The sequence below is a fragment of the Canis aureus genome, chromosome X, assembly GCF_053574225.1.
Source record: "Canis aureus isolate CA01 chromosome X, VMU_Caureus_v.1.0, whole genome shotgun sequence".
NCBI lineage: Eukaryota > Metazoa > Chordata > Mammalia > Carnivora > Canidae > Canis > Canis aureus.
In genome coordinates this window covers 43617671-43644675 of record NC_135649.1, presented here as the reverse complement: position 1 = coordinate 43644675, position 27005 = coordinate 43617671, and the positions used below count along the sequence as shown (strand labels likewise).

The following is a 27005-nucleotide window of genomic DNA, read 5'->3' as shown; positions in this document are numbered from 1 at the left end:
CAGGCTCCCCACTGATCAGGGAGCTGATGTGGGGCTCGATCCCAGGACCCTGGAATCATGACCTGAGCCCAAGGCAGATGTTTAACCTACTGAGCCACCCAGGCACCCCTATTTAGTTCTTTTTAAATCTTATTCAAAGTTATTTTATAGTTTCCACCTCCTAAGCCCTGTACTTCCTTTGTTAATTTTATTTCTAAATACTTTATTCTTTTTGATATAGTAAATAGAATTATTTTCTTGATTTAATTTTTGGAATTTTCATTGCCAGTATATAGAAATAAAATTGATTCATATGTATATTGATCTTGTATACTGTAATTTTCCTGAGCTTATTAAGTTTTAGTAGATTTTTTTGTGGATTCCTTAGAATTTTCTTTTTTTTTTTTGATTCCTTAGAATTTTCTAAATATAAAATCATAGAATCTGAATGGTGATATTTTACTTCTTCCATTCTGATCAGGATATCTTTTGTTCCTTTTTCTTGACTAATTGACATGGCTAGAACCTTCAGTACAGTGTTGAAGAGAGCTGGTGAGAATGTATATTCCTGTCTTATTATTTATCATGGGGGGATGCAGTTAGTCTTTCATCATTAAGTATGATGTTAGCTGTGGGTTTTTAGTAGATTCTCTATCAGGTTGAGGAAGTTCCCATATATTCCTAGCTTATTGAGTGTTTTTACCATGAAAGGGTGTTAGATTTTGTCAAACAATTTTTCTTTGTCTATTGAGATAATCGTGTGATTTTTCCCCTTTATTAATATCGTGTATTACATTGGTTTATTTTCACATATGCTGACCCACCTTGTATTTCCAAGATGAATCTCACTGAGTCTTGGTGTATAATCCTTTTAATGTGTTATTGGATTCAGTTTGCTCGTATTTTGTTTAGAATTTTTACATTTATATTCATAAAATATTTCGATAAAATTTTTCTTGAGATACCTTTGGTTTTGGTATAGCCTCATAGAATGAGCTGGGTAGTATTTCTTCCTTTCCTGTTTTTTTGAAGAATTTATAATGGATTGATTTTAACTCTTATTTAAATGTTTGGTAGAATTTGCTAGTGAAGCCATCTGTTCCTAGAGTATTCTGTGCAGGAAATTATTTCATTATTAATTTAGTCTCTACTTGTTATAAGTCTATTCAGATTTTTCTATTTCTTCTTAAATTGGTCTCTGTAGTTTGTGTTTTTCTAGGACTTTATCCATTTTATCTAAGTTATCTCATTTGTTAGCACATTCCCTTATAATCATTTTTATTTCTGTCAAGATTGGTAGTAATGTTCACTATTTCCTGATTTTAGTAATTTGAGTCCTTTCTCTCTGCTTTTATCTTTTGGTTAGAATACCTAAAGGTGTTTCATGGTCTTTTTCTTTTTTCTTTTTTTTTTTAAATTTCTTAAAACATCTTTTCAAAGAACCAACTTTTGGTTTGTTGATTTTTCCCTATTTTTTTCTATTCTCCATCACATTCTGCTTGTGTAGAACTTCAAGTTTAACCAGAGGTGCGAGCTTTGGGCCTTTTCTGTTTCTTCTTGAGCATATACACAGCTCTGGATATGCATAAAGCCATATCACTCATATGGCCTTCTAGATTACCAGGAATATGTCAGAGCTTTAAAAAGCCACCTATGGATATCTCATTCCCCACCTTTTCATTTTAACCCTTTATTAGCCTATTGTTTGACCCAACTGTTATCCACTGCCTTAGCAAGCCATGTGTTCAATAACTGCCTCCGATTGTTTTCAGCATAAACTCTGGGGAAAAGGCTCTTTGCCTATGGTTAACCTTGTCTTAGATCAAACAAACACAGACTTGGGAGTGGGGTCTTTATGTGGAAACCACCAGACAGGTTAAATAAATCATAATTATGTGGAAATGGGGCTCTTAAATAACCTAGCCCCCAGTCGGTTCCCTAAGGTAGCTGCTAGGAGTTTTTAACCATGATTGCTAGAATGTTGGTTTTTAAGACTACTCTGAAGCTGAGGAGGGGGGCTGGGTATTGGCAATTTAAAATCCCAAAGAGCTTGCTGTTTTTACTGAGATTCAGCCATTTTAAATAAATGCTTTCTGAATTGCTTTAAGATTTTGGTTAATTTTCAGAGTTCTGAAAAATTGGTTCCAACAATACTTGTCAGTGTTCTTGTTGCGTGTATCGAAGAGAGCATTTTCAGAGGGACTTACTCCGCCATTTTCACTGACACCTCCTCCCATTATGGCTTCTTGAGCAGGAAAATTGATGGAGTAAAAACTAAAGTTGAGGGGCGACTGGGTGGTTCAGTCGATTGAGTGTCTGACTTGGTTTCAGCTCAGGTTGTGATTTTAGGATCCTGAGATCAGCCCCGCATCGGGCTCCATGCTCAGCAAGGAGTCTGCTTAATATTGTCTCCATCACTCTCCCTCTACTCAGCCACCACCTCCCCTCCCATGGTTGGGCACATTCTCTCCCTCTCTCTCAAACAAATAAGTTAATATTAAAATTAAACCTAAATAGCCACTTTGAAAAACAGTATGGAGGCTAAAAATAGAACTACCCTGTGACCCAGCAATTGCACTACTGAGTATTTACCCCAGAGATACAGATGTAGTGAAACGATGGGACACCTGCACCCCAATGTTCACAGCAGCAATGTTCACTATAGCCAAACTGTGGAAGGAGCTGAGATGTCCTTCATCAGATGAATGGATAAAGAAGATGTTGTGTATATATACAATGGAATATTAGCCATCAGAAAGAATGAATACCTACCATTTACACCGACATGGATGGAACTGGAGGGTATTGTGTTAAGTGAAATAAGTCAGTTGGAGAAAGACATTATCATGTGGTTTCACTCATATGTGGACTATAAGGGAAGGAAGGGAAACTGAGTAGGAAAAAAAATCAGAGACGAAGGCAAACCATGAGAGACTTCTAACTCTGGGAAACAAACTGAGGGTTGCTGAAGGGGAGGTGAGTGGAAGGATGGGGTAATTGGGTGACAGGAATTAAGGAGGGCATGTGATGTGATGAATACTGGGTATATATGCAACTGATGAACCATTGAAAACTACATCTGAAACTAATGATATACTATATGTTGACAAATTGAATTTAAATTAAGAAAAACACTAAACTTGAAGTCAAATACAGTGCCAAATCTGGCAAATAATTTACATACTTAGTACAATAATCTTTTTTTACTGGAGTTCAGTTTGCCAACATATAGCATAACACCCAGTGCTCATCCCACCAAGTGCCCCCCTCAGTGCCCGCCACCCAGTCACCACAACCCCCTGCCCACCTCCCTTTCCACTACCTCTTGTTCGTTTCCCAGAGTTAGGTGTCTCTCGTGTTTTGTCACCCTCATCTATAAGAAAAGCATTAAATATAAAAATGAGCAATGAACATGAAAAGATTAGTCATAGAACCAAAAATACAGATAGATTAACAAAGCCTAAAAAAGTAAGTTTAGGGATCCCTGGGTGGCGCAGCGGTTTAGCTCCTGCCTTTGGCCCAGGGCGCGATCCTAGAGACCCGGGATCGAATCCCACGTCGGGCTCCTGGTGCATGGAGCCTGCTTCTCCCTCTGCCTATGTCTCTGCCTCTCTCTCTCTCTGTGTGTGTGTGTGACTATCATAAATAAATAAAATTTTTAAAAAAAGTAAGTTTAGCCTTAAAGAAATTCAAATTAAAACCATGAAATACCATTCTCACTATCAAATAAAAAACAATTGAAATTATTACAATTCTCAGTATTTAGTATAGGCAAAGAAGCAGTGAAATAAGCATTTGAACACTATTGATCAGAAATATAAATTGGTACAGTCTTTTTGGAATACAATTTGGCAATAATATCATATCCTTTAAAAATAGTATTTTTGGGGGGCCTGGATGGCTCAGATGGGTTAGGCATCTGCCTTCAACTTGGGTCATGATCTCAGGGTCCTGGGATCAAGCCTTGCCTCTGGTTCTGTGGTCATCAGGGAGTCGGCTTGTTTCTCTCCCTCTGCTCCTCCCCCTGCTCATCCTCTCTCTCTCCCTCAAATAATTGAATAAAGTCTTCAAATTAAAAAATAAAAATAGTTTTCTTTAACTGAATACTTTCACTGCTGTATATCTTTCCTGAGAAAAGAGTTAAGCAATTGGATGAAGATTTATATACAAAGTTGTTCATTGCAGTGTTATATATAATAGTGGAAAATTGGATCCAAACTAAATGTCCAACAGTAATAGAATGGTCAAGTAATTTATAGTATATTCAACTTACTAGATTATTTCATAGTCATTAAATACACTGTTTTAGAAGAATTATTTAATGGCATTGGAAATGTATAGTGGGATGCTAAGTAAAAAAAAAACAGTTTGGTATGAATTTTAGAAGGGGAAAAAGAAAGGAAAACACACACACAAATACATCAACTTGTTAACAGTGCTGATCTCTGGGTAGGTAGGATACAGGAGATTTAATTTTCTTCACTCATTTCCATTCTTTCCAGATTCTATTCATTAAGGGTTTATTGCCTTTATTATATAAGTGCTGCAGCCAAATGTTATATAAAAGTAATGATTTGACATTTGTATGCAAGATAAATTAGGAGAAAGGGTGGAATAGAGAAGATAAAGCAGATTTAAAGATATTTTATAAGAGACTCTAGGCTATAAAGACAATCTTTATGTGGCAGATAAAGGGTTTCTAGCATGATTAAAATTAGGATAGCAAAGAAAATCCTATTTAATAGAAGAAAGATGTTTAGTTTTGAACACAATTGAGGATGATTGACATCTAGAGGGATGTTCTCCTATAGGTAGTTGAAAATACAGATAGAATTTGTTTCTCCAGTTTTAATGTTTTTGAAAATTATGTCTTTTCCAAGATTTGTAATAAGATATTTTACTCATTGAAATTAGTCTCAAATTATAGAGGTTTTACTTATTTTGTTCTATATTCATATTACTACAGTTTCTTTGAATTTACTGCTAAGTAACTGATTAGCAAATGTTAGTCTGACTTCACCTTGTTTTGCTTTGTACTGGCTCAGAGTTCTTACATTTCCATTATGATTACTTTTCATAGTTTTTATTGCTGAAAACAAGGGTTTGAAGAAGAAATGTAAGGACGCCTGGGTGGCTCAGTGGTTGGGCGGCTGCCTTTGGCTCAGGTCCCGGAATCAGGTCCCACATTGGGCTTCTGTGGAGAGATTGCTTCTTCCTCTGCCTATGTCTTTGCCTCTCTCTCCTCTCTCTCTCTCTCTCTCTCTATATATATATATATATATATATATATATATACATATATATATATATATTTATATATATATATGAATAAATGAATAAATAAATAAATGTTTTAAAAATGTAATTTTCACCCAAATAGTATGTATGTATGTATGTATTTATTTTCTTTCTGTGACTTTTAGGCAATGAACATCTTAACCTCCGTGCTGCTTCTGTATGCAAAAGAGGAAGAAGCTTTTTGGCTTCTGGTTGCTGTGTGTGAACGAATGTTGCCTGATTATTTTAACCGTCGAATCATTGGTAAAACACACAGACACACATCCCATCTATAAGCACATATTTCTTTTCTAAACAATTTATATGTCTCTTGTCTATCCAATTATATATCAAATGGAAGAACTGATCAGTTAGGTTTTGAAATATACAAAATAGAAGCAATATCAAAATGTCACATTCATTGACATGCTCAAGAAGAGATTTTTGTACTGAATATATGATTGGAAAGATTATTTATGTTACTTTTTTAAGATAAAGTGCTTGGTCTTTAAATAAAGTAGGAATTTAAATTTACCTTCTCTGTATTGCTGAAACAGTGGTGGTCTGAAGTATCCAGAGCTACTGGAACATTTTTAATAGTTTCCTGATGAGAGATAGATAGCTTAAAATCTCCACATTTATATGAATGGTATCGATGATATCTGCAAGGTTTGAAAGAAGGATCAAGTTCTTGGTTTGTTCATTATATAGTATTTTCTTCAGTCATCAAATATTTATAGATTTTGATACTACTGCAAAGCCATAGGTGGTCTCTACTTTGTACCCTCATAAGCCTTCAGTATTATGGCTGGGTTATTGATCATATTGTCTTTCATTACAGTTATTTGTGTATTTATCTTAAGTTCTACTAGATATTAAGCTCTTTGAAGATGAGGCTATTTCGTTAATTGGTGTCTCTCTTATACTACCTATTACAGGTTTCTGCACATAATACAGATTCAGTAAATTATTGTTCAAATGAATTTGAACTGAGTTTCTCAAGCGCTTCTTGACATACTTTACTAGCAGATAAAGAGATGTGTGAAATATAGAAAAGACACTCTAAGAAATTCATAATTTAAAGAATAGAAATGAGATATATTGGCATCCTAACAAGTGCAAAGGTATCAGAAACAAATCCTTTTGAAAGGTGTTCATTTTTAAACTTCCTTTTATGTTTACCAGGTGCCTTGGTGGATCAGGCAGTCTTTGAAGAACTTATCAGGGATCACCTTCCCCAGCTGACAGAACACATGACTGATATGACCTTCTTTTCCTCAGTTTCTCTCTCATGGTTCCTCACACTTTTTATTAGTGTGCTTCCTATTGAAAGTGCAGTGAATGTTGTGGACTGTTTCTTCTATGATGGAATAAAGGCCATTTTACAACTGGGATTGGCAATACTCGACTACAATTTAGACAGACTGCTCACATGTAAAGATGATGCTGAAGCTGTGACAGCTTTAAACAGGTACTGTCAGAACCATAACGTTTCACTCTGGAGAGCCCTTTGGAGATTATGTCATTCAACTCCCTTATTTTACAGATGAGCCCTAGAAACTTTAAACATTTTGCCCAATTTCACAAAGCTAGTCAAATGAAAAATCTAGGACTAAAGTCCATTTCTCAGTTTCCCAATAGAATATTGTAACAGTAAATCCCTTTTGAAGTAAACTACTTGATAACATATACATTTATACTAATATTGTGGATTCCGCATGCGACAACTTTCATAGTCCCAGTTTGAGCTATAAAGTGTTGTTGTGTAAAAGTAATTTTAAGGGGGAAGGGGAGTTGATAATTGTTAAACATCCAGTGGGGGAAATTGTTCTGGTTTTCAAGTAATTTTAATCAGGTAGGCTGAGTTTTATTTATCCAGTGTTTTTTCTGTGAATGTTATTTTATATTGGAGCACTTGGGTGTTGTGTGTGTGTGTGTGTGTGTGTGTGTGTGTGTGTACATGATATATGTATACGCTAAATGAATATTTGATTAAGGTAACTGTTAGAATGGTGCATCAAATGCCACTTTGTACAGAATAAAATATAAACACTCTGGCATTCAGAATACTCTGTTAAGGCCTCAATGTACCTTTCTTATTTCTCCTTATATGCCTGTACATACCCTATATTCCATTCTTACTAGGCTATGTGGTATTTGCTGAGGACTCTATTTGCTTTCCTCAATGCTCTCCTCTCTACCTCTGAAAAACTTTCTTCACCATCCCAGTCCCCTCCTTTGTCCTCCTAATTCTTAACTATCTTCAGGTTCCACTTCTTCATAAGACCATCCTCTGTCCTCTCGGTTGACATTAACCTCTAATTAACTAGGAAGAAATTAGCTGTCATTTTCTCTGCATTTTACTTCCACTGATTCTTGTATTACTGTCACTTTTGGATAGGTTCTTTGACAGCGTCACTAATAAGGATAGCCCATTGCCTTCAAGTGTTAGGCAGAGTTCAAACGTGAGTGGTGAAAAAGGCAATTATATTAGAGTGGATATTACAGATTTGATTAGAGAGTCAAATGAGGTAAGTTTTTTTTTATACCACAAATATAATTACATAGCATAGTTTAAATGATTAAATGATAGTTGTATCTCTAGTGGTATATTAAGAATAAGAATAATATATGTAAAGACAATTTAAAATCCAGTTTTACTTTATTTATTTATTGGTGTATTTTTATTGACATATAATTGACATGCAATATTATATTAATTTCATATGTACAACTTAGTGATTCAACATTTGTATTGTATACATTGTGAACTGATCACCACAATAAGTACAGTTACCATCTGTCACCATACAAAGTTAATACAATATTATTGACTATATTCCCCATGCTGTACTTTATATCTCCATGGGCTTATTTAATTTTACAACTGGAACTTTGTACCTCTTAATCCCCTTCATCCATTTTGCATCTCCCCAACTCCCTTCCCTTCCGGCAACTACTGCTTTGTTCTATCTATGAGCCTGGGTTTTGTTTGGTTTTATTTTTTAGATTCCACCTATAAGTGAAAGCATGTGGTATTTGTCTTTTCCTGTCTGACTTATTTCACTTAGCATAATATCCTCAGGTCCATCCATGTTGTTACAAATGGCAAGATTTCATTTTTTCTGTGGCTGAGTAGTATTGCATTGTATAAAAAAGAATTCTGTGAACTGTTCTAGGTTATTCCTTCAGTTTGCTATTACAAACTGTAATATAATGTATTATATATATAATATAATAATATATAATATATATAATATTATATATAATATTATGTATAATAAAACAATACTCACTTGCTTTCACAGATAATGACAACTTTTAAACATCTATAACCATATAAAAAGGTGAAAATTAGGGCACCTGGGTGGCTCAGTCAGTTAAGCATCTGCCTTCTGCTCAGGTCATGACCCGGAGTCCTGGGATCAAGTCCCTCACTGGGCTCCCTGCACAGCAGGGAGTCTGCTTCTCCCTCTACCCCTCCCCTCTGCTTGTGATCTCTCTCTTCCATGCTCTCTGTCTCTCAAATAAATAAATAAAATCTTTTTTAAAAAGGTGAAAATTATTCTCTTCTTAAAGACTTAAGAATTTTTCCAATGTTCTTGCACTTAGTCTAGACACGTAGTAGATGAAATTCTCTAGTAAATATATAGGAAATATATAGGAAATATATAGAAAATATATAGAAAAACTGAAATGTGGGAGGTGAAAATTTGCATAACCACTGAACAAGTTACGAAAATAGGTAGGAATAGAGCCAAGGCCTCTGAGAATTGAGTCTGGTGAAATTCGTTTATAAGAAAAGTGGATATTTATTATGAATGAGTATCTACTGAATTCATATTTTTTACAGAAATATGGTAATATTCGCTATGAAGAAATACACAGCATGCGCTGTCGAAGTAGATTATATGTCATACAGACCCTAGAGGAAACGACAAAGCAGAATGTGGTGAGTATCTACCCTATGGGGGGAAACTAATTGGAGTAACATTTTTTCCCAAGTTCTTTTAAAAAGTTGATTTTCCATGTGAAGAAAATGAATATAACTAAACTTTTGAGCTAGATTCTTGTCAGAGCTTAGCTTACTATAAATTTTTTTGAGAGGTAGTAAATTATTTTCTTCTAGTCGAATTATGTTGATTTCTCCAAAATGTTTTGTTCTTTGACCTTTAATATTGAATGCTTGATATAGGCATTTAAGCATAACATATTTGTGACATGCTTCATCAATAAGAACAGCTGACCTACATAGTAGTCAGTGCTGCTAATACATATTGTTATCTTTGGAAACCTAAGATAAGGTTAAAAAGATACAAAACAGTATGTTTTAAATACTCTCCTTTTTATTTTATTTTTTAAAATACTCTCCTTTTTAATATTTGGGTGGCTACATATGAAGCTGTTAATATTGGTTGCCTCTGGTGAATGGGATTAATAGAGCCTGGGTGAGAGAGGGAGAGTTTTACTTTGCTGTATATACATCCTTCTGTACCATTTCAGCTTTTATCATAAGCATGTATTGTTTTTATTAACCTGTTTGCTTAAAGGCCACATCCTCAGAGACACCAATCTGAGAAAATAAACATTTCTGAAGATTCTAGGTTTAGCTTTCAATTAAATAATTCAGTGACGTTACTGTGACGTAGTTAGCATAGAGCTATTATTCTTATATATTAACATTAAAAAATAAGCAATACATGTTCACTGTAAATAATTTAAACATGACAGAAATATAAAAAAATAAAAGTTCCCTATCCCAGAAGTAACTAATATTAAAATTATTTGGCATATATCCTTCCAGATATTTTTCTATGTATCTATAGATGTAAATGTGTGTGTGTGTGTGTGTGTGTGTGTGTGTGTGTGTGTGTGTGATGGGGTGATAATAGTTTTTAAAATGAGATTATATCAGTTACTTTGTTCTGTGGCTTACTTTTTTTCACTCAGAAATATATTAGTCATTGCATATCAGTACATATAGGCCTCCCTCACTTTTCCTAACATACCAAATAGTTTTTTTTTTTTTTTTAAGGTATTTATTTATTTATTTGTGATAGTCACAGAGAGAGAGAGAGGCAGAGACACAGGCAGAGGGAGAAGCAGGCTCCATGCACCGGGAGCCCGACGTGGGATTCGATCCCGGGTCTCCAGGATCGCGCCCTGGGCCAAAGGCAGGCGCCAAACCGCTGCGCCATCCAGGGATCCCCCTAACATACCAAATAGTATACCATAGTAGGCACATGCTGTACAGGTGACCCTTGAAAAACACAGAGGTTAGGGGCCCTGGTTCCCTGTGTACTGGAAAATCCACATATAACTTTTGACTTCCCAAAAACTTACATACTCTTGAACAGCATAGTTTTGAACTGTGTGGGTTCACTTATACATGGATCTTCTTTGATAAATACAGTACTGTGAATTTATTTTCTCTTCCTTATGCTTTTCTTAATATTTTTTCTCCTCTAAGTTTACTTATTGTGAGAATACAATATATAATATATATAACATACAAAATATGTTAATCCACTATTTATATTATCAGTAAGGCTTCTGGTCAATAATAGGCTATTAGTAGTTAAGTTTTGGGGGAGTCAAAAGTTATATGCTGATTTTTGTGCAAAGGGTTCAGTACCCTTAAACCTCACATTATTCAAGGGTGAACCATACTAATAGCCTACTATTGACCAGGAGCGTTACTGATTCATTCAGGTTCAGACATTTTTAAAAAATGAATATTGAATGTTAGTTTTGATCAAAAGACTTTTCCATATCTTGATATTATATATTTTTCCAGCTTTGTTAATGTAGTAAATTATATTAAGGAATTCCTAATGTTAGACTTATGTTGGATTCTTAAAATCCTATTTGGTCATGTCGTATTTTTTTTAATATTTTGCTTTGATGATTTTACTAAATAGCTATGTTCTTTACGTCTATGCTGAAGTGACATTAGCTTACGTTTTCTTTCTGTGTATATGCTAACTTTAGTTTTCATATCAGAGTTGCACTCATGTCAGAATGAATTTTGGAATAAATTACATTTTTCTATGCTTGAGTATAGTTTAGATCAATAGGAATTATACATTACCTGAAAGTTTGAGTGATTGAGCCTATAAAACCATCTGGATCAGCTGCCTTTTGGTAGAAGGCAGATTTTTTTATTACCTTTTCAATTTCGTCTGTTCAGAATTTGCTCTTCCTGGGTTAATTTTGGTAGTTTATTATTTTCCTAAAAAAATTATCCATTTCATCTAGACTTTTAGATATAATGACATAAAGCTTACAGAATTCATTCAACAGATAGTTAATGCTACCTCCTCTGTGCTGGATACTTTTAATGACCTCCATACCTGTGTTTATATTATCATTTTACTTCTCAATGTTTATTTGTGTTTTCTTTTATCACACTTGCCAGGTATTTGTCTATTTTACTTTTTTTAAATTAACCAATTCTTTGTTTTATTTATTGAGTATACTAGGTTTTTAATTTCCACTATTTTATTAATTTTTATTTTTACTTTTGCTTTTACGTTTCTTAAATACCAAAATCATTATACCATTGATACTTATTTGTCAAGTTAAGATAAAATTACATATTTTCTAAGCTCATTACTTCTTGGATTATGTTTCTTGGCACAGAGAGGGAATGCACATCTCTCCCAATGTCTTTGAAGTATTTCATGACAGTCCCACTTGATGACTTGACAGACTGTTTACGTGGCAAGAGAGAAATATATGGAATGAGACTTAGAATACCATTGCTTATATTTATAGACATTAAATGGATGTCCTTTTGGCAATTACTGGGTATGAAGGGATAAAGGTGAAAGTACATATTAGAGTAGAATTGAACTGTAGTCTATGTACAACCTTTTTAAAGGGCATAATGCCTTTTTAAAGGGCATACTGGTGCATTTATCTTTGTTATTTAAAAAGTTCAAAGAAAATCATTTTATTCTACCAGAGGGAAATTTCTAAATGGGTTCATGTGTAAATACTGAAGTGTTCAATTTTAAATTGCTTTTAATCTTTTTAAAGGTGCGTGTTGTATCACAAGATGTGAATTTGAGCCTTCATGAATTGAATGAACTTTATGTCCTCTTTAAGGTACAGTTGTTTTTCTTCAAGTGAAAAATAATACTTTTAAGCAAAATTTTTACCACCTACCACTCTTAAATATTTTATAATTATTTTAGTAGACATGCTTAACAGAAAATAATCTTATAAATTTTATAAATTCTTTGTATGACTTATTGACTTTCCTCTTTTTATTTGTCTTAATAGAAAGAGCTGTTTTTTTCCTATTATTGGTGTTTGAGTTGTCCAGTATTGAAGTACCATGACCCCAGTCTGCCATATTTGGAACAATACCAGATTGACTGCCAGCAGTTCAGAATGTTATATCAGTTGTTGAGCCCCTGGGCTCATGCTGCAAACAAAGACTCGCTAGCCTTATGGACATTCAGATTGTTGGATGAAAACTGTGACTGCCTTATAAACTTCAAAGACTTCTCCTCGGCAATTGGTAGGGTGAAGTCCAATAATTTTCTTTTTTCTTTTTTTTATTTTTTAAAGATTTTATTAATTATTCATGAGAGACACAGATAGAGAGGCAGAGACACAGCCAAAGGGAGAAGCAGGCTCCATGCAGGGAGCCCGATTCGGGACTCGATCCTGGGTCTCCAGGATCAGGCCCTGGGCTGAAGGTGGCGCTAAACCGCTGAGCCACCAGGGATGCCCTAATTTTCTTTTTTGAAAGCAAAAAATAAGATACGCCTAGAAATACTTAGTACTGCCTGCTCTTGTCAATTTAGTCAGATTTTATCAGCCTGAGTTACATTATCCCCAGCTTTAGCAGTAAGTGGATCTTTTTCTGTGTTTGTAACTAAATCTTAAATATATTGGTCTCATTTTGACCCAGCACTCTCAGAAAAGCAAGCTGTTTAGATATGGATGTTTTCAAGGTTAACATGAAGGAAGAAAATGTCTATATCTCACCCAATTCAGACACATGGATACTTCAAGAGAAGCTTCCCCCCCTCAGTAAAAATCAACCACATAACCTAGAAAAGTGATAGAGAAATAATCCTAACAAACATGCTGTACCTATAGATAGTTCATCAGTTACATTGTTCCTTTGCTTTTCCACACCCTGGCATACTTTCTTATTAGGAATTACCCTTGAAGAGGAGTTCTCTCCTCAAATGAGTCATAAGGCCTCATTCAAAAGAAAAAAAGAAAATTTAGTTTGGGGAAGGGAAATTAGCAGGAGAGCGTTTTTCCCTCTGATGAAGGGTATTTTGCTTCTATACTTGAAGAAGAGAATCTGGCTGACTGGGTGGTGGTTTAACTATTAGCTTAAGTAATGGAAAGTTTATGAATCCTAATTATTGGCTAACATCTGTATCTTAATCTGTGTTGCTGGAATGGATTGAATGATCTTTGAAAACCTGAATATTTGTAATTGAATTTTATTGAACAGATACAATGTACAATGGAAGTTTCATTGACAAGCTTAAGCTGCTTTTTAAGCTGCATATTCCTCCAGGTAAGAGTTTAACAGTCTTTAATGATGTACAGGAGTTGATTCCATTTTAACAAGTATAATTGCAGATATTCGATTTTAATAAGTAGCATAATTTTCAATATGATATAAGGTCATTGCTTCATTGGGACCATAGATCATATGTCCAGTACTTTTGCTGATACAAGGTTATAGTGAAATCTATGGAAGAGATTCTGTATAACAGATGGGTTCACAAGTTTCCTTCCAGTTAGTAGGTTAATTTAATGATAGTTCATGTATAAGAACTATCTAACATTTTGAACATTGGTATAATATTGAGATGTGATGTTGTTATTGTCATTGAGGAGTAGAATTTAACTTTCGACAAGCTGCCAAACTCATGGAATACTACAGATTATTCAGAAAAAATGAGATTTAGGCAGCAGGAATATTAAACATTTGGAAAAGGAAGCAAAAAACAAAAAAACACTCCCATATATTGAGCACTTGCTCTGTTGAGGTGTTTACTTTTACATGTATTCTTTTACTTAATTCTCATAATATCCCTGAGAAGTGGTATTATCCTTCCAAGTTTGATGATAAGGAAAGTAAGGCTTAGAAAGATTAAATTATTGGGCAAAGATCACATAGCTAATAAATTGCGTAGCTGGGATACAAACCTAGGTCTGACTCCAAAGCTTAGGTTTTTTTCTATTCTACCATATACCCTAATATTACCATACCATGCCAGTTTACTTTGGTGTTTTCCACTGACCTTCAGAGGCTGCCTTTCCCAGGCCTGATCCATATTTTGGGAAAACAGCCTTAGGCTTTAAGCTAAATGAATGTTGCAAAAGTACCATTTAGTTTAGATAGGCTAATTCACACAAGCAAGTGGCACCTCATAATTTGTCAAAAGTACATCTGGGATTCCTTTTAGAGTCTTCCTAGGATAGCCAGGAACCACTTTTTACCAGACCAAATATCTAAAAGCCATCTTTGACTCTTCACACACACAGATCACAAATAGAGCATTTAAAACCAAAGATAAACCAGCTAATAATTTAATTATGAAGGACTTTACATTGTCAAGTTAGATTACTGTCAGAATATCTGATTTGCCATGGAATGAATTGACTTTAAGTAGAAGTCTCAAAAATGGAAGAAAAAAAAAAGAAACCACTGTGTATCTGTTAAAGCCCTCAAATTCATGTTTGCCTCATTATTGAAGATGTTCTTAAATGACTGAGGTTACATTTTCAGAGATTTCAAAATGCCAGATTTTTTTATTTCGACTTGTAATGGCTCTCAGAAAACCATTGAAAAGCAAGTAAGAGAACTACTAGAACTCAAAGTGATCAACTACTTCCTGTTATTTGCTATAGAGTAGTACCACTTGTACGTTTCTTCACATGTCTTTCTTACAGTGACCTTTTAACTCTCTGCCCCCAGATATGCTTGATCACTTATTATAGGGCCCATTTCTGTCCCTTATTATTAGTAAATTGATTCGGGTTATCTGTTTTCAGCTTATACTGAAGTGAAATGTAAGGATCCTTCAAAAGGAGATGAACTTTCCAAGGAAGAATTACTTTATTTCAGTCAGCTCCATGGTAAATACCTGTTTAAAATGTATCTTTTTTTTGATGATTAGTCACTCATAGAGATCTTCTTGGCTTAAATAATTTTTTACCCAGCTATCATTAATAAAATTTGAGTTAATAATACTTCATATTTCTTTTGTGCTACCATAACACTTAGCACAGTGCTAAATGCATGGTAAGTACCCCATAAATATTTGACTAATTAACTGAAGTGTGTTTTGGGTTTTGATTTATGGAATTTTTTGTCTACTGGAGGATTAGAAAAAACATGCATTTTGTTTCTACTTATGTTGCAGAATTTCTAAAATGTATCCAATGATTTTCGTGCCTTCTTAAAATACAGTGGAAACAATAGAATCTTTGATGATTGAAGGTCATAGCTATTATTCAAACAGTGAATACTTATAAATCACTGTAGGTATAGGAGACAGGGATGAGTCTGTCTCCAGGACATAATTTAGAAGTGTTATAAACTTATTTTTGTGTCCTTTACCTCTTTTTTCATAAACATGAATGTCTTATAAAGGTCTAAGTCCTTTTTAATGTATGTTTGTAGTTACTATATGTTACTGTTTGAACAATAAGTTTGAAGAGACTAATATATATAGATAAGGGCACAGAGACCCAGAAAGGAGAAGTGACTTGTGCAAGAATTTACAATGAGGTGTTGCCACAATCAGGATGAGTAGCTCAGTCTTCTGACCTCCCGCCTGCTTTTTTTCTTAATAATGAAAGTAACACAGTTTAGTTTGAAGAAGATCATAAGGAAGAAAACCCCACCCAAAAATAAATAATATTTGGTATACTTCTAGGATTTTTTTTCATACAGATTTTTCCCAGCGTTCTTTCTACTATAAACGTTCTTGAATACTTTGTCTTCTGATGAGAGGAGGTCATGTCAGCTTAAATTTGTTTCTTGTGGGGTGCCTGGGTGGCTCAGTCAGTTAAGCATCTGCCTTCGGCTCAGGTCATGATCCTGGGGTCCTGGGATCAAGCCCCACGTTGGGCTTGCTGCTTGGTGACGAGTCTGCTTCTCCCTCCCCTTACTCCTGCTCTCTCTCTCTCTCTCTCTCAAACAAATAAATAAAACTCTTTTTAAAATAAATAAAAATGGTTTCCTGAATTGAAGAAGATAACATGTACCCAAGTCTTTTTATAAAATATTTTACTTTCAAAAGGTACTTATTTGTTAAATATTTTACAAAATGCAATTGTTTTCTTTTCCTCTAGTTTCCAAGCCTCCAAATGTGAAAAAAGTGGCATCATTAAAAAACAGCCCTGAAAAAGGTATTATGATTAGGAATATCATTTAGTTAAAGTTACTGTTTTTGTGAATAGAATTAGCCACAAAGGCAAATAGTGGATTCTTTTTAAAGGACATTGATTTGTTCTAAGAGCTTTTTCACTTTTTTTGTGTTTAGTTTAACAATTTAGTCTTTTTTGTCTTGATACTTAAGTCTCAGAAATTATAGTAAATGACCCATATTCATTTAATTTTGCTATTTTAAAAATACTTATTAATTACAAGAGTAATAATAAAAGAAATTTAAACAGAAGTCTTCATACTCCCACTGAACTCCATCCTGAAGTAAATATGAAAACATTTTGTTCTATATCCTTTCCAGACCCATTCCTATGTATATACACATATAGACATCTCTTTTTTATAAAAAAAGAAACATTCCATAAATACTGTTCTACAAGTTGCTTTTTCAATTTTGTGATATATCATTGATGTGTTTTCATGTCAGTACATTTGGATCTGTCTTATTCTTTTTAATGGGCATAGAGTATTCCATTGATTAGTTGTACCATAATTCCATAACTAGACCAATATTGATGGACATTTAGGTTGTTTCCAGTTGTTTATATTGCAAACTATGTTGCAGCAAACACTTTATACTTACATTATAGGATACTTTCATACATATTTCATTAGGATAGGATAAAATCATAGAGGTATGAGAATGCTGTGCCAAAGAATATGCACATTAATATTTTGATTGAGGCTATCAAATTGCTCTCCAGAAGTCCATCATTCTTCTCATGTTTCTGAATAACATTTAGTTAGAAAATAATAAATTGCTAAAGATCTGTTTAAATATGGCACCTTCCCTAGGTTGTTCAGTATATCTACCTAGTTTTCCAATGGCCTTAAGTAATTATTTATAATCATTAAATATCTTCATTAAACTCTTCAAAGGAATGAATGGATAGTAGGTTTTTAAATTTTTTTAAGAGCCACCATGGACAACTTCAGAATCTGCATATTAATAACATCACATAGAAGCTATTTTAAACTTAATAGTATGCATGAGGACAGCTAAATGAAATTTACATTGTCAAGCCAGGGTATACTGTTTAATCTAAAATGCATCCTTCTCCCTCACTTCACATCTTCCCTAGTCCCCAGCCTCCCCAAAGTAAAAGTTTTAGTTTAATGGAAATGGAAAACACATTCTGAAAGCCAGTGGGTGAAATAAAAGGTAAAATCAGATTATTTCCTGGGTTATTAAAAGGTGGAATCTTATATCTTAATGAAATAATTTCCAATTGTAATTATTCCTTCTGAGATTTGGGGAAATATTATGTTCATAAAACTGTTCATTATGAAATGGTTTTATTCCACTTATACAGGCAAAGGAAAAGTTGATATTCAAGCATATCTAAGTCAATGGGAAGATGAGCTTTCCAAAAAAGAAGAAAACATTAAGGATTTACCAAGAATGAATCAGGTAGAGTATTTTCAAAGAAAAAATTCTAGGTTCTTGTTTGTTTTTATGAATGTGGGTGTATCCAACTCTAAAATAGCTAATCTTCTATTACAAAAATAGTTAAATCTATATATCATCTCTGTAAGTTTCAGACGAGCACAGAAGAGTAGGAACAAATTTTTTAATGGCTTTCTACTTTAAACACTTAAATGCATTTAGTGTTTCAGAATAGTTGCTCTGCTATGACAACATTTGTGACTCTAGAAAAGATGTATGTATAAACATACATTTCAGTGTTTCTTATTTCCAGCTTTATTAGAAGTTTTCATTTATTCAGTAAACATTTTTTTTAGTGCCTACTAGATGACAGACCCAATGCTAGGTACTTGGAATAAGAAGTCACTAAAATAGGTCACATGCTGGTTTCCAATCATCTTGTATTTGAACCTGCTGGAACAATACTAATGACTACTACTTGATACAATTCTAAATCCATCTCTTTCTTAAGCACCCTTCAGTCAGTTTATGTTCATATGTTTTTTAAATTTAAAATCTGTTGGTGTAGATACTGAGGATTTCCAGAACATTACCAAAATGAGAACTATCAAATAACAGTATTCCTCGTGGACTGGGTAATTTGGTAGCTGAATAAGTACTTTTTTAAGTGAATCAATATGATGTTTATTCTAAAATTTTTTCTAAATAAGCAGTATACACACTAAGGTAGAGAGAGAAATAAAACTTAAAAGTTTGGTACTATTTATTTTGATTAAGTATATCCTTTGCATTTGCTTTTTACTTACAGATAAACTTTTCTGTTAAGGATGATTGACTTATAGGACTATTGTGTTAGAATTGTATTTTTTTTAATTGACAAATATCTTTTAGAAATGTCTTTGGATTATCTAGGGGCAATTAGCAAACAAACCAGATTTTTCCTCCACTTGGGTCCCACCGCAGCCTTTAAAGAGAAACACGTCTAAATGGGTCCTGTAGAGCTACCTTGTACTACTAGATAGTTCCCAAAATGTTCTTCCATAAATTTAAGTTGTCCTATTTGAGCTGCCCACTCTAGCCCTTTGGAAAGATCAAGGGGAACTCATTATTAAGCCTTTCATTAAGATTGGTTAATGAATGAACAATCCATGTGTAAGGAAATAGGGGAATTTGCCTAATTAAAAGTACCACTGGGGCGCCTGGGTGGCTCAGGTCTTGATCTCAGGGTTGTGAGATCAAGCTCTGCGCTCAGGAGGGAGTCTGGTTCCCCTCTCTCCCTCCCTCTCCCCCTCCCCTTCTCTCAAGTAAATAAATAAAAATCTTTAAAAAAAAAAAGTACCACCTAACATTGAGGGAATGCGGTCAGGTAAGCTGCCCGAGAATTATTGTATATATAATATATGTATATAATGTATTGCTATTAGGCAATGTATGAGAAGGAATTTAATTTAAAAGGAATTTTCTTCCATGGTTCATACCCATCTTTCTAGAGCCAAGATTTATTTGGGAATTAATCATTAGTTTCTTTAACTTCTATGGCAAGGGTTAAATGGTACAAATTCTAAATAGGAGACTGTTTACTTCTAAGTTTTCTTTCTTTTTGCTAAATCTAACATCAAATATGGTATTTCTTTTTTGTATAAATTTATTTAAAAAATTTTTTGTATTGGTGTTCAATTTGCCAACATATAGAATAACACCCAGTGCTCATCCCATCAAGTGCCCCCCTCAGTGCCCATCACCCAGTCACCCCCACCCCCTGCCCACCTCCCCTTCCACCACCCCTAGTTTGTTTCCCAGAGTTAGGAGTCTCTCATGTTCTGTCTCCCTCCCGGATATTTCCCACTCATTTTTCTCCTTTCCCCTTTATTCTCTTTCACTATTTTTTATTAAAAATATGTTATTTCTAACTTGTGTCTTTCAGTCACAATTCATTCAATTTTCAAAGACCCTATATAATCTATTTCATGGGGACCCTGAAGAAGAGTCGTTATATCAAGCCATTGCTTTTGTAACCAGCCTTTTGCTCAGGATGGAAGAAGTTGGAAGGAAACTACATAGCCCTACAGCATCAGCCAAAGAATTCTCTGGTACAGTCTGTGCTTCTGGAGGACCCAGTGAGGGGAAAACAGAGAGCCACTTGAAGAAAGATCCCTCCTCTCTGAGGGAAGAACCTCAGTGGTCATTTGCATTTGAACAGATTCTTGCGTCTTTGTTGAATGAACCAGCATTGGTGAGGTTTTTTGAAAAACCCGTAGATGTAAAAGTGAAACTAGAAAATGCAAAGACCTCTCAGTTAAGTTGTAGAACCAAGATATAAGTTTCTTAACAGGAATTGCCTATTATAGACAAGTTTACCAAGATTGCTGTAGCTGTTAGCCTGATTCTTGGGAATAGGATCAGGGATTTATCTTGTTACCAATGTGTTTGAAGATTAAAAGGAAGATATGTGAAAGCACAGTGATTCATTGCTTTGTGGTAATCTCTAATTTTGATATTCTTCATTACAAATGAACTTTTTTATAGTTCACATGTTATGCGATATCAGGGAAATACTCTAAATGTTCCCACCAGGGGGCACTACCATATCACTTTTAGTAAGAAAATTCCTAATTTGTGCTATTTACATATGAATTACTAACAATTTTGAAAATGTAATGTTATGTTTGAGTATTATTGATGATGACTTGTCATTGATAAACCCTACTTTCCAAATTGCCTCAGTTCTATTAGGATGCTTTAGAATTCTGGGCTCTTAGATCTATAGCCTTTATTATCTAAGTGATTACCATATGGGGACCTCATTTTCAAGTTATCTAACTGAAATAAGACTAACTTTTTAAAGTTAATCTAGTTTAGTTTTCTAATAATAAATCGTTTTTTAGTAAGTTCTACATTCTTCCTACCTGAGTGGTACAGAAGCTGCTGACACACTTCTGTTACTGATAAAAACAAGTCAAGAACTCAAAAGATTCTGGGCTAATATAAGGAGAAACAATATTGGATTTAATTTTAAGTTGGATAAAGCCAGTCTCATAGAAGGGTTAAGAAACAATACAGTTAACTATATAGGTCTCTCATTAGACTGAGCAATTACTTGAAATTCTGAGCACTGCTGTTTGTGGCATTTGTCTCAGAGTATCCTGTGACTGCTTTGGTTCTAGCTTTAGATTTTGAATTTTCACCAGTCATGTTTTAAGCTACATTAGATAGACTGAATTACTGTATTAGTTTGGCAAGTTCATAAAGTATACTTGTGTGTAATGATAGTTAAAGTAATTGCTGGTGTCTATCTAAAAAGTTTTGACCCATCTATCTGATTTAGATGTGTGATTTCCATATCTTATGCTGCTTATATTTCAGTCATTATAATGAAAGTCCATTTAGAGATAGTGGGCTTTGTTAGCACTTTAAAGGGGAAAAAAAGCAATCAAACCTATTCAATCTTCTGTGCTGTTTTTGACAAGAGCAATTTATTAATCAATTGACGTAGGAGAGGGGAGAGATAATCCACTGGAGCTTCTTATTTGACAAAAGGCTTTGGTTTTAAGCCCTTTGACTTTTCAGATATGAAACAATAAAAGGGCAAAAATTCTTTAGAATAACCGAAGATGTCTCCCTTTCTGGAAAGGAATTGGTTTAGTCAGCCTTTGACAAGAGGCCACTGTGAACAAGGCCTAACACAAAGACAGAGGGTTTCATCATCATAGACTATGTTATTTTCAAAGCGATTCAAGAATTTTAAGTTGATCATTTAAACTTCATAAGTTGGACTTGGCCAAACACTAGTGTTGTCTTTAAAATGATTTGCTCAACTTTTTCTTTTCAAAGAAATTATCACTTAAACATAGAGTTGGTAAATAAGCTAATGTGCCTTTTCTCAGAAATGATTTGCTGAAATGTGTCCAAATTTTAGAGCTTAGTAAATAGTTTATATGTACACTATCATACATTTGCTATTTTGCAATGTTTGTTAAATTATAGTAGCTCTAGAAAGATACAAGGTTCTATGCTTATATACAAAGGCACTATTGCACATACTGTTGAATATTTTGTCAGTTACATTTACAAAAAGAGATACTTAGGAGCATTGTTACTAATAATTGTTATGGTTTTAAAGTCTGAATATCAAAGTTTAGCTTATCTTAATTAAAATTGAATTCTTAGATTTTTGAATTGGAAGATGATTATAAATGCAAGTTAAAAAGGCAAACATTTATTTTCTGAGTCTGCAGGAGAAATAAAATGACCACATAGTTTTATAGTTGCTACCTTGTTAAGCAAATGAGTTGTTCTTAATATTAAAAATCTTATGTAATTGTGTTAAACTGAACCACTGCATTATACCTTATACATTAAATTAAATGTATTATAAGGTGGCTTTACTTGTCTTTATAAAAATAAATATTACAAATCTATTATAGTGAACACGAAAAATTGTTTACTAAAAGATATTAGTATTATTAATTACAATGCATTTTTATTTACACTTAGTTATCACTTGAGGACTTCTCTCCTTTATTAGTTAAGGTAAGGTTGCAGAGAACAGAATTCACTCTAATTAGTTAAGGCCAGAAAAGATTTATTACTAGACATTAAGTGGCTTACAGAACTATCAAGAGGACTGACTCTAAACTGAACTTTCAAGAACAACTTCCAAAACTACACCACAGAACCAGGCCACCAAGGGAGTTGCTAATTCTTCTATGATTAGGAAACTGCTACTTCCTGCTACCATGATGAAAAATCAACACCACAGCTGCTACTTACAGATCCATGCTCCACCTGCTATGATTTATGCCAGCAAAAAAAAGCCCAAGCATCCCACTTCTCACCACCCACAAGCTAGTGACTAAATTGCCACAGAATAAGCAAACATGTTCGCAACCATGTTTACCAGCAGAAATGGCAGAAGCATAGCCTTCACCTCCCTTCTGCCATTCAAGGCTCATGAGTATGCATCTGATTGGCCTATAATATAACCAGAATCCTAATTGCAAGGGAATCTAAAAAATATCCTTTTAGCTTTTTAGCCTCTGCAGTACAGAGAGGTACATTAAGAGGCTAGAATGACAGTTTTTTATTGCTGTGTAACAAGTTACCCCAACACATTTATTATCTCACCATTTCAATGGGTTAGAATCTGGGCTCAGCTTAGCTGGGTGCTATGTTTAGGCTCTCACCAAGGCTGCAACCAAGGAATCTGCCAGACTGGTTCTCATGTAGAGAACCTCAACTGGGGATGAATCGACCTTGCTTACTTTGGTTTTTGGCAAAATTTATTTCCTTTTGGTTGTATGTCTGGAGGCCCCAGCTAAGAAGCTGGTAGTCAGCTAGAGGCTTATCCACGTGACCAAGGATTGGTTAATCAGATGCTTCTCCTTGAAATTTTTTAATACATAGCAGAGCAGGATGGAAAGTTGGGGAATATATTCTGGTGGCAGTGGTGGCATCTTCACATTAACACTCTGGTTCTGAGATAGGACTTAAAGTGCTTTTGGATGTCCAGACTTTATTGCTCCTTTTGCAGGGAACTTCTTAGTGGATCCATGAGCTCAACAGTTCAATAAAGTCTTTTTCCACTGTTACCAGCCAGAATCCATTTCTTTGGCTATTTAAAGTAAGATTGATATATGTGACACTGGGAGCCCTATACCACTAGATCCCTCAAAGCAACGCACACAAATTACCCTGGTAGCTACATTCCTAGGCTTAAAACCAGTAAAAGGGTGTTTTATCCTTCATCTCACATCATACTCCAACTTCCATTTCTGTTATCAGAACATCTTTCCCCTATCCCAGAAGCAAGGTGATAGATTTCCTAGCTTCTAATTCTATTTGTTTTCCTCTGCAGGTAATGTCTCCTTTGTGCCGCTTTTAAGATCTTGGTCTTTCCAATGTTCTGCAGTTTCTTATGATTTATGTAGCTTTCTAAAAAAATCCTGTTTGGGATTAATGATTAAAGTTTGATAATCAACTGTCATTCTCCAAAACCCATATATAATTCTGCACAAGCCAAATAGGCAAGTTAAATGAGGATAGTATAGAAATCTCTCTTCCACCTCCCATATAACCAAACACATCCTTCATATCTTTCGTGGCACTCATCTTTGTGATTTCCCCAGGGATATGGTATTGACAGATACAGCAAACCCTACGTGGCCCTTTCTACCATAAATAGTCCTTTCTACACTGGTCAGGGAGCAAATGTAGTAGATCTGTCAGTTGCTGAGTGTGACTATTTTAAATATACATCCGTAAACTGAGAAATAACCATATGATTATTTGCAGATCCACTGGACCCATTGTAGATGGATTCAGGATAAAATTCTGTCTCTTGACTCCATAAGCCCTGACTCTCATCAGTGGGTGACCATTGTATTCTAAGTGGCTGTGGATAACTGTGAGTTCAGCGTCAGTGTCCAATCTCTGAAAAGTATGAGTATTTCTAGTTGCCCAGTCATGGTTACCCTGGTAAGTGGCCACAGGCCCCCTCTGGCTAGAAAGAAAAAAAGCCAGAAAGAAAATTTACTACATACTTATGGTATTGTGGAATTCTTCCTCAAGTGTACCTGGCTTTCTCTTCAAGGGCCTCTGGGTATGTGAACAGATTCTGGCCTGCAAACTAGGTGAGAGGCCATGAATCTCAATAACAATGACTTAAATTAGATCTTTGTTCACCAGACACAGATTTTTGGCTACACAGATCAATTAAAACTTAGTAGGCTGCTTATTTATTTCCATCTAAGGAAACTGAAGGACAATTAGCCCCTATCAAACTTCTCTGCAAGTCCAAATATTCATATTATATCTCTGGCCATGCTTCTATCATGTTAACCATGCTCACCCTATCTCTTGTCATTAAGTGCTGCCACTTGGTCTTTGCCATTCTAGGATCCCATTATTCTCATTGAAATAAGAAAGTTCCTTTCAGTGGCAGCATCTCTTACCTTTATCCCTGGGCTACTGAAGACTACCAGTATTGCATATTTCAAGAATAATAAGGCTCCTCTCATTGATATATTTTTCAATGTCTTGGGAAAGAGAACATCCCCTCGATCCTCTTGGGGACATGGTTAGGATGTAGGTTAGTGGGTCATATATCATAAATGTACTCCATTGTTTCTATTTCCTTAAGCCTTTGGAGTATCTCCTGTACATTATACTAAGGAATATCTGGCATATCAACTTCATTTAATATGGGCTAATTTTCAGACTTGACTTCAGTCAACTGAGCCAAAAAGAACCACTTTCAGCTGGGCAAACTAGTTATTGAATCCAGAATCTCTGATAAGTATTAAGGTGTTGATATATTTGGCCTAATCTAAAATTACATTCCTTTCTCCGTGGTATAGTATCCTCAAAACACATTCCTATGCATATTCTGCAGATTTCTTCCATGATAAATTAGCAAAATTTCATAATTATCTCCTCCCAGTTCAGACTTTTACTTGTACCCTTGGAGCATTCTGTGACTTAACTCTAGTTTTAGGTCCGGAAGCAATGAGTGGAGATAGGAATGGTACCTGAGGAAAACTGACATTCCCTTGCAAGTAGCTTAAGTAAGGGAACATTCCCTTCAAGCAATATTCCCTAGCTGGTTCAAGCAAGGCAGAACCAGCCTCATCAAATAGCATGCTTCCACTGGCAAGTAAGGCTCATTGGTGAAATACTTAGAGTCTTCTGAATTCACTCAAATATCCCCATTTCTATTCTACCAGGTCTCACTCTAATCAAATAAATGCCCTTACTTTCATAAAAGTGACCTGACAAGGCTGTGAGTTTGGCATACATTGTAATTTAGCAACCCATGGGATTGGACTCTAATTTTTAGCTATGCCAGCTCTGTGTCAACAGGAAATAAGAGAATAAAAACTCATAGTCTTCTGTTCTTTGAGTTTAGAATTTAAATCCTAAGATTGCCATTGTCTTTCTTAAGCCTCTAGAGCACAATTAGAAGTTATTCCACTCAATGGTTTTTGGGTATCATTAGCGCCAAAATAATCTGTAGTAGCAGTTATCTGCTCCATCAATAGACACTTCACTGTAGATGCCCACTTGTGATAATTTGATCAGTTTGCCATTATGTGTCATAGACTATCAACATCCCATCTTCTAATACTAATAGTATCATCACTGCTTTCAAATCCAATCATGCTATCTAATCGATCTGAGTTTCCCACTTTCTGAAATGCTATTACCTTTAAGCACTCCTGCTACTACATTCTTTATTGGTCAGAATTCAATTTCAGAGAACACAAGACACTCTAGCTGGTCTAAGGAGGGAGAAATTTATTACAGGGTGTAAAATGGCTTAGAGAATAATTTAGGAGAGCTGTAGAAACAGATGCCAAGCCTTTAAGAATGATTCTCAAAGGCACACCACAAAGCCAAGCCATCAGAGTGCTGCTGTCTCTCCATACGGTCAGGAAATTTCCAGCTCTAGAACCGTGTTACTACTGCCATAGACGGGAAGCCATTACTATTGCTATCAGTTCCAGAAACATGCCACATATAGTACAACCTGCACCAGCAAAACGGATATCCTATCACTACCTCTGGACTCCGATATAGTCAATACCTAGACCGTGGGACCTCTGCTAACCTCCTGAATACACAACTCAACCACTGTGCTTCTCAGGACAGGCAGCAGAAATGAAGTACAAGCCATATTACCCTTGTAAATTGCATGCCTATGCATCTGATTAGCTGAACCTAAATCATATTCAGAGCTTCAGCTGCAAGGAGGTCTGGGAAGTGTGTTGGTATGTGTGCCTTCCATCATCTGCATTACAGGATGACACTCTAGGATGAGGGTGGAATGGAACTGAGTACCAAGTCACCATATCTACTGTAGCCTTCATCAAAGATTTAGTATATTTGGCTGGAACCCTAATACCAGGACCACAGGAAACAGTTCTTTCT

The 27005-nt window shown here is 34.9% G+C and overlaps 1 protein-coding gene across 3 annotated transcripts in view; it reads left to right on the top strand.

Moving 5' to 3' along the window:
- The window catches only part of TBC1D8B (TBC1 domain family member 8B), a 69718-nt gene extending 47263 nt beyond the window's left edge, over window positions 1–22455 (top strand). For 2 of the 3 annotated variants that reach the window (XM_077889967.1, XM_077889968.1), the window contains exons 11-21: window positions 5403–5520; window positions 6442–6727; window positions 7658–7787; window positions 9110–9208; window positions 12298–12366; window positions 12544–12784; window positions 13742–13807; window positions 15295–15378; window positions 16600–16656; window positions 18007–18104; window positions 20005–22455. In XM_077889967.1, coding sequence (XP_077746093.1) covers window positions 5403–5520; window positions 6442–6727; window positions 7658–7787; window positions 9110–9208; window positions 12298–12366; window positions 12544–12784; window positions 13742–13807; window positions 15295–15378; window positions 16600–16656; window positions 18007–18104; window positions 20005–20400 — 1644 coding nt within the window. In that variant the 3' untranslated portion in view covers window positions 20401–22455. The remainder of the gene's footprint in view (window positions 1–5402; window positions 5521–6441; window positions 6728–7657; window positions 7788–9109; window positions 9209–12297; window positions 12367–12543; window positions 12785–13741; window positions 13808–15294; window positions 15379–16599; window positions 16657–18006; window positions 18105–20004) is intronic. The other variant, XM_077889966.1, reaches the window with a different exon arrangement.
- Window positions 22456–27005: the final 4550 nt, after the last annotated feature.